The sequence below is a fragment of the Austrofundulus limnaeus genome, unplaced genomic scaffold (genome assembly GCF_001266775.1).
Source record: "Austrofundulus limnaeus strain Quisiro unplaced genomic scaffold, Austrofundulus_limnaeus-1.0 Scaffold89, whole genome shotgun sequence".
Classification (NCBI taxonomy): domain Eukaryota; kingdom Metazoa; phylum Chordata; class Actinopteri; order Cyprinodontiformes; family Rivulidae; genus Austrofundulus; species Austrofundulus limnaeus.
In genome coordinates this window covers 1,147,104-1,155,893 of record NW_013952491.1, presented here as the reverse complement: position 1 = coordinate 1,155,893, position 8,790 = coordinate 1,147,104, and the positions used below count along the sequence as shown (strand labels likewise).

General features: G+C 41.1%; 1 protein-coding gene across 1 annotated transcript in view; it reads left to right on the top strand.

Moving 5' to 3' along the window:
• Positions 1-8,259, top strand: part of pnp6 (purine nucleoside phosphorylase 6) — a 13,046-nt gene extending 4,787 nt beyond the window's left edge. The window contains exons 2-6 of the mRNA XM_014012190.1: positions 1,397-1,566; positions 1,655-1,758; positions 4,847-5,022; positions 6,467-6,657; positions 7,995-8,259. Coding sequence (XP_013867644.1) covers positions 1,397-1,566; positions 1,655-1,758; positions 4,847-5,022; positions 6,467-6,657; positions 7,995-8,191 — 838 coding nt within the window. The 3' untranslated portion in view covers positions 8,192-8,259. The remainder of the gene's footprint in view (positions 1-1,396; positions 1,567-1,654; positions 1,759-4,846; positions 5,023-6,466; positions 6,658-7,994) is intronic.
• Positions 8,260-8,790: the final 531 nt, after the last annotated feature.

The window sequence follows — 8,790 nt, the reverse complement described above, 5'->3', positions numbered from 1 at the left end:
GCGGAGACGGCCCTACTCGTGACTGGCAGAGGTCTTGATGTGGGCGGAGACGGCCCTACTTGTGATTGGCAGAGGTCTTGATGTGGGCAGAGAGACACCCTACTCTTGATTGGCAGAGGTCTTGATGGGCGGAGACGGCCCTACTCGTGATAGGCGGAGGTCTTGATGTGGGCAGAGACGGCCCTACTCGTGATTGGGGGAAGTCTAGATGTGGGTGGAGATGGTCCTGCTCGTGATTGGCGGAGGTCTTGATGTGGGTGTAGACAGCCCTACTTGTGGACTAGTGTGGTTGAGTCGGGCAGGAAGCAGTGTGTTTTTAAGATTAATTTTAGTCATAACTTGAGAAAGGAAAGTGCTAGCTGCATGAAATTTGACTGTCATACATATGGAGGGACGAGTTACAATTTGGAATGGTCAAAAAATCCCTAACCAGCCTGCAAAAATATTGCAAAAAATCAATATAAATATTAGTCATAATTTGAGACAGGAAGAAGCTTGCCGCATGAAATTTTAAGTCAAATTATGTTTCCATTTTCACAATTTTTATTTGAGTCATTGTTCTGTTTTAAGCTGTACCTAGACAGTCAATAAATCATATTTTTTTACTATTATTACTTCCTCTTTTAAATTGCCCCACAAGACATGTCAATCCGACCAATCACGGTTAGGGAAAACTCCGCCCACACACCAACTTCACCAATCACGAGTAGGGCCGTCTCGGCCCACATCAAGACCTATGCCAATCACGTGTAGGGCCATCTCCGCCCACAAGACAACATGTACTGCAGAGACCCCTACTTGTTGCTGTTGGTGCGTGGCTTTTGTATTGATGTCATCATCCTGAGACAAAAACAAGCGCTAACATTGCTAATGTTGCTAACATCGCTAACACTGCTAATGCTGCTAAAGATGCCGTTTAAAGTTTAAATTCAAAAATGTGTTCATTGAAAACAGTATGGATGGTTTTTGTGGTCCAGCAGTTTGAAGTGCAGCCCGAACACCAGGTGCAGTCGTAAGTTTGATGTCTTGTAGGGAAATGTTAGCAGTGTTAGCGGTGTTAGCAGTGTTAGCGGTGTTAGCAATGTTAGCAGTGTCAGCGGATGCTTTTGTCGCACGATAATGGTGTCACAACAAAAGCTGCGTTCCATTCAAAAACAAATAAATGTAAGCTTAATCATTTAGTAAAGACATGCAATAATCTAACAATTTTAATAATTTAACATTTGGTGAAAATAGCAAATTAGCAAATTGTAATAATAGTGAGCTAAATAACAATAAAAGGTTCATACCAAACTGTGTTGCATAATTTAACGTAGTACTTGTTTATTTATAAAAGCTTTGCATTCACATCGATGTCTTCTTGATGTTTCTGTTTACAGACTTGTGTTTTTTTTAGTTACAGTTATGAAAACTACAAGGAGACCGCAGACTGGTTACTGGCTCACACTAAGAAGCGTCCTAAAGTGGCCATCATCTGTGGCTCTGGTCTGGGTGGTCTGGCTGACCTGCTGGAGGACAGAATCGTGTTCAAATATAAAGACATCCCACGTTTTCCCACCAGCACAGGTAGGTTCTTTCTCTTCAGAAACTCTGTAAAAGCTTTCTGAACATGGGTCGTAAGCAGGCTTGTGGCTCATACTGTGCGTGTGTCCAGTTCAGGGTCACGCGGGCCAGCTGGTGTTTGGGAAGCTGAAGGGCTGCGAGTGCGTCTGCATGCAGGGACGATTCCACTTCTACGAGGGCTACAGCATCCACACGGTAAAAAACTGTTTGTGCTTCCTCCTGATCCAACTGAGCTGTTGGCCATAGAGCATATGGGGGAATTTATTTTGCGTTCCCACACAAAAGTTATTCATTACTTTTGAGCCTGACCGTTTAATGATAAATTCAGATCTGTTAAATGGGAGTTGCTACTTTAATTCAGCTTCAGCATAAACATACAACAGCAACGCATGGAGTTCTATATAACATTTCACTCAATGCAGCCACAAAATATCACCGTCAATTTCCCCAACCAGTGGTCCCACATACTGCTTCAGTAACTGGATGTTTCAAAATAAAAGTCTCATTTAATACAGTTAATAGAAAACAAACTCTGTAAAACATGCATCATAAAGAACACTCTGAAAATGTGATTTGTTTACTTTTGGCTAAAATATTTTGTAAACTTTTTTTATGAACACCCCTCTCAGAATAAAGGTCTTTTCTGTTGGAATACCTGTTATACACAACCTTCATGGCGTTTTATATTTTCTGCCTGTATGAAACAAGAAAAAATAAGCTTATTAAGAGATAACTTGATAGAAACATGACTTAAATGTTTCTGAACCGTGTTAAAATAATGAGTCTGAATGAATTGAACCCTTTACAGAAGGACTCATCTGAGTCCCACAGGGTGAAGGAGGTGTGTAAGGGATTTAGAAAAAATATATATAGATTTCATTATCTGTCCTGACTGGTGACAGAAACTCTTCTTTAACAAGAGCTCCATTAACAGAAACAAAAGAAGCACGTAAAAACACACAGGAATGTTCAAAACAACTTCAGTAACTTAAAAGGAAAACCTGTTGTCATTTTAAAGAGTTTAAATAAATGTTATAAATGTATTTTTTGTAAATGTTAAGTTTGGTATAAGGGCCTCACTTGACCTCCTCTTCTTTTGGCTGCTTGTTATTCTCTGAAGCCTCTCTTCTGTCTTTTAAGACCTTGCTGATGCAAATGATATACAATCCGGGGTAACTGAACTATAATCAGAAATTTAATCTCTGACTTTGTCAATCACATTGCGGAAAACAATCACCGTCTCAGCAGGTGGAGCGTAATCTTTAAACCCCGTCCTTGTCTAAATGCTAACTTAGTGCTGCCACACTAAGAGCGCAGACGATGCAAAGGTAAAAGTTGCTTTAACAGCATGGGCTGTGGTGCAGCCACATATTTTCGGCTGACAGTTTACTCCCTGAGTTAAATAATCAGCTGCAACCAGAGTGTCACAGTGAATAAATTATAGTGACCTTTGTCCTGTGATGACTCGTTTTACTTTTATTACCTGCTGCGATGTGCCATCTTCACATAAACTGGTCCGTATACCCCCGCAGGATCGTAAAATCCAGGTTTATGCTTACAGTAATTTCAGGACAGATGTCTCTCGTATAGGATTGTTACATAATGTGATGAGATACAGTCAAAAAGATTTAACGCCAACATGACTGAGGGAAAATTAAAGAGGGCAATTTGCTTCTCAGGAAACTGCATTAGAAAGCCTTTTGGCAACAGTTTTTCTATGGCATGGTATGAGGGCCTAAATTAAGACTATTGCGTAACCAGCGGTTGCTCCATCCTTGTAGCAGGAGGCTATAGCTATTCCTAAACCAGATATTGATCTGATCAATGATAGGCCGGCAACACTAACTGAGCAGCTGGCCCCGATAAGTGAGAGGCCGGAGCTGGCTAATGAGAAGGAGACTATTCATTTGTGTTAGCGTCAGAGAGGCTAGCAATTAGCATGGATAAGCTGGCATTAGCATTGGAGAGACTAGCGACTAGTATGGATAAGCTGACTTTAGCATTGGAAAGACTAGTGACTAGTATAGATAAGCTAATGTTAGCATTGGAGAGACTAGTGACTAGCATGAATATGCTGGCGTTAGCATTGGAGAGGCTAGCGACTAGCATGGATAAGCTGGCTTTTGCATTGGAGAGGCTAGCGACTAGCATGGATAAGCTGGCATGAGCATCAGAGAGGCTAGCAATTAGCATGGATAAGCTGGCATTAGCATTGGAGAGACTAGTGACTAGCATGGATAAGCTAATGTTAGCATTGGAGAGGCTAGCGACCAGCATGGATAAGCTGGCATGAGCATCAGAGAGGTTAGCAATTAGCATGGATAAGCTGGCATTAGCATGGGAGAGACTAGTAACTAGCATTGATAAGCTGGTATAAGCATAGGAGAGACTAGAAAGTAGCATGGATAACTGGTGTTAGCATTGAAAAGACCAGCAACTTGCGTGGTTAAGATGGCGTTAGCATCAGAGAGGCTAGTGACCCAATAGATTGCCAACACCCTCTGCTGTCCATTGGCATAGATAGGCTGGCATTGGCATTGGAAAGGCTAGCGAGTTATCCATGCTAGTTGTTGGCCTCTTTAATAGTCACGTCATCTTATCCATGCTAATCACTAGGCCTCTCCAATGCTAATGCCAGCTTATCCATGCTAGTCGCTAGCCTCTCCAATGCTAATGCCAATGAATAGTCTCCTCCTTATTCACCGGGGCCAGCTGCTCAGTTAGCAGTACCGGCCTATCATTAGCTGGTTAGGAATAAATATAGCCTCCTGCTACAAGGATGTAGCAACAGCTGGTTGAGCAATATTCTTAATTTTGGCCCTCATACCACGCCATATTTTCCCTCCATACTAACCACTTTATTTAACAAAACCAATCAGTCCTGTTGGTACACATAACATCTCGTGTTCCTGATAAAAGTCAGTGAGTCAGATCAATGCACGGACCACACTTCTATGCAGAACTTAAATCACAAGGGCCAACGTTCTGCAGTGACAGCGCTGACCTTATCAACATCTCAGAGGTCCTGAAAACATTTCAGCTCTAACTAGCTGCACATTTATTTATTGTAAATTCAATCTGTAGGGAAATGGGAAGTAGAAAAGGCCATTTCCAAAAGTGACGGCGGCGAGAGGGAGCAGCTGTCATTTCCAGACTGCTCTGTAAAAGGTTAGCACAGTGCTACAACCGCTAATGTGCAAAAACCTGCATCAGTACGAAACATTAAGCTGTTGTGTGATCTGTTGTGATGACAAAGGATAAAACCTGTTGTGTTAATATTCAGGTGACGTATCCAGTGAGGGTCTTCTTCCTGCTGGGCGTGGAGACTCTGATTGTGACAAATGCTGCAGGGGGTCTTAATGCTGGCTTCAGCGTGGGCGACATCATGCTCATTAAGGACCACATCAACATGCCGGGCTTTGCTGGTCAGAACCCTCTGTGTGGACACAACGACGACAGGTAAAACACCGCCGAGCTTATCAGCTGAGCAGTAGTGTTAAAGCTGAGAGAAGAATGAAAAACCTGCATTAAAGTTGAAAGAAGCAGAACACTAGCTGAGTTAAAAGAAGCAAAATGCCAGCTAAAAGACAAAAAATAGCAAACACTAGCTAAACTAGCTAGAAAGCAAAGTAATAAGTTGAACAAGCATTTTCTAGGAGCTCAAAATTGTAAAAGGCTAAAAGTTAACCAAATGTAGTAAAATGCTCGTTAAAAGTCAAATATAGCAAAACACTAACTAAAAGCTAAGAAAACAAAGGCTAGCTACAAACTAAAAACTAGAAACATTGTAACTAGAAGCTAAATAAACAAATAAACTAGCCAGAAACCAAAAGTAGCAAGAGACTGACTAAAAGCTAAAAGTAGAAAAAAATGTAGCTAGAAGCTAAAAACAACCAAATGTTTGCTAATAGCTAAAATGACCAAAAGGCTATCTAAAAGGCAAAAATAGCAAACACTAGCTAAACTAGCTAGAAAGCAAAGTGATAAGTTGCACAAGCATTTTCTAGAAGCTCAAAATTGCAAAAGGCTAAAAATAAAAAATGCAGCTAAAAGCAGCAAATTGTTTGTTAAAAGCTAAAATTCGCAAAAACTAAGTAAAGGTAAACAAAAAGCTAACTAAAAGCTAAAAGTAAATAATATTTAGCTAGAAGCTAAAATCAGCAAAAGGTTTGCTAAAGCTAAAAGTAGCAAAAACTAACCAAAAGTAGAAAAGCACTAGCTAAAAGTCAAATGTACCAATAAACACTAGTTAAAATCTAAAAAAACCCAAAGGCTAGCTACGAACTAAAAATACAAAATTGTAGCTAGAAGCTAAATAAACAAACAAACTAGCCAGAAACCTAAAGTAACAAGAGACTGACTAAAAACTAAAAGTATAAAAAATGTAGCTAAAAGCTAAAAACAACCAAAGGTTTGCTAAAAGCTAAAAGAATCAAAAGCCTATCTAAAAGCTTAAAACAATAAAAGGCTATATAAAAAATATCTAGAAGCTAAAAGCAGCAAAAAGCTAGCTTGTAGTTAAGCATAGCAAAACCTAACTAAAAGTGGCAAAATACTTACTAACAGCTAAAAGTACAAAATATAGCTATACGGTAAAAGTAGCAAAATGTTGGCTAAAAGCTAAACTAAAATTGTCCAAAGGCTAAGTAATAGCTAAAAGCAGCAAAATTTAGCTACAAGCTTAATAGTAGCACAAAGCTAGTAAAAGCTTAAAGTAACAAAAGTCTAACTAAAAGATAAAAGCTAAATGTTTTCCACGATGAAAATTAAAAATTGAAAACTAAAAACGTTACAGGAACCTCCTGAATGAGCTGAATGTTTCCTACACACGAGTGACTAAAATAACAGGAAGCTAGCTGACTGTGTGAGCGCTAACATTTCAAGTCTTCATCATGTTCTGCAGGTTCGGCGTGCGTTTCCCCTGCATGTCGGACGCTTATGACCGAGAGCTGCGGGGCCTGGCCAGGCAGGCGGCGCAGGAGCAGGGCTGCGGCAGCTTCCTGCAGGAAGGCGTGTACTGCATGCTGGCCGGACCCACATACGAAACCATCGCAGAGTGCAGAGCCCTGCAGATGCTCGGCGCTGACGCTGTGGGTGAGTAACGGCTTCCTGGTTGTGTCCATAAAACACAAGCTCTGGAATAAAACTCTGCACTGCCACCACTTCAGACGTGCAGTCAAACTAAACGTGAACTCCTGGTTTGGATAAGGAGAGCTGATGTGCATGGAAGATATGCAAACTGCATTAAAATCTGCACAGATCTGCGAGTCCCAGCGACGACCAGTAGCCAAAGCAGATTTACCAGAATGTAGACAAATAGTCACTAAACAACGTTCAGGAAGCCTCGTCGATTCGTGGTTAATGTTCACCAGGTTTGCTCTGTTTTAGATTTTACACATTAACACCTAACGATACGAGTGATTTTTAACTCCTTCATTGGTTTGAGACAAAGATCAGTTCTGTTCAGAGTTCTGTTCCAGTCTGAAACTGGGATTCATGCTGTTGTTTTTGTGCATTATTATAAAGCTTATAAAGTGTGAACATTTATCAAACATATGGTGAGGTCATTTTTTCTTCTGAACGTTTCTACAAACACATTCAGTTTTTGTGCTATTTCAACAGTTTATGCGTCAGTACAGTTCGGCGGGATTGTCCACACTATTTGTCTGATTGGATTTGCCACCTTGAGATGTACCAGTACCTCCATTGTACCTCCATTTTTATCATCAGACTGACTCTTCTGTTCCCAAAACAACTGATTACAGATTCTGGCTCTCCTCTACATGGCCTTGAGCTGTTGGACTAAATTCTTCCTAGATGGTGATGTCGACTGAGGCTCTGCCCCCCCCCCCCCCCCCCACACACACACACACACACACACCTGTCTGTGATCTGGTTCCTGGAGCAGGCTGAAGGCCTCGCAGAATGAACAGTTACCATCAATATTCTGAACTATGGCGGCGCTGGTTTTGGGGCCTCGATTCCTCGGGCTCATTCTTCAGATATTCACACAAGCATACAACACTCATGGCTTCAGATACACACACCCCTAAACTCACTTACTCCTCTGGCTAATAAATGTGCTCTATACAGAGTTTTTTTTATAAACACCATAGTGTCACAGTGTTGATATAATATGTTTTTTTTTTCCCCCTCATCTTCCCTTGTGTGGTTTTTAGTTTTTCTGTTAGGGGTAGCGCCTCCTCGTGATGTCTTCATGAAGATGATCCTTGCTCTGTGTAGGGTCAGTGGCTGCATGACCCAGACCACCTGTTCTCCTATGTTTGTTCTTCTTCTGAATGGGTGTTCTGAACTGTAACTTAACTTTTACCTAATTGGGATCAATAAAGTGTTTTTGAATTGAATTAGAATCAAGTCAACGATAAGAAAAAGCTCAAAGGTTTCTGCACCTGTACCTGCCGTCTCTGCAGGTATGAGCACGGTTCCGGAGGTGGTGGTGGCTCGTCACTGCGGCCTGCGCGTCCTGGGCCTGTCCCTCATCACCAACAAGGCCGTGATGGACTACGACAGCGACGAGCGGGCCAACCACGAGGAGGTGCTGAGGACCACCGAGAGCCGGGCCCAGGACCTCCAGCGGCTGGTGGGCCACCTCGTCACCAAGCTGTGAAACACCCGACGTCACAGAGGTTTCCTGCTCCTCTGTGACGACACGAGGCCGCCTCCGAACAAAACGGTCTGCAACACGAAACAGATTTTATGTTTTAACGCAGAAACAAACAAATCAAGATGACTGTTATGAAACTTAGAAAGATGATTTAACCACTGAGTGAGCTGATGTTTGATTAATGTTATTTTCATTTTAAACCGCCGCTTCCCAAATCTAAAAAAACTAATAAGCTCTAATTTATTGAAAGAACAAGTAAAAGAAAATTAGAAAGTAGTCGCCGTCATTACATGTTTTAAGAAAAAATTGTCGTTACTTCTCGGTTAAATCAGAATTAAATGTTTTAACACTAGTAAGTGTCATGATTGTTGGACACTAATTGAAAAAAAAAAACCCTGTAAATTTCCACTCGTAATCACTGAGCGACAAGTTTGCACAAATTCCTGATGAAATTTGAGCCAGAATTTATGTGCATGAGAGAAAACTACAAACCTTGCTCTCTAACGACGACTTTACTTTAAAGGGACCCATGATTAATTGTAACGTTAGAATTTATTTGATAAACATATATTTTAACTGTAAAATAAAGACTGTAAAAATAC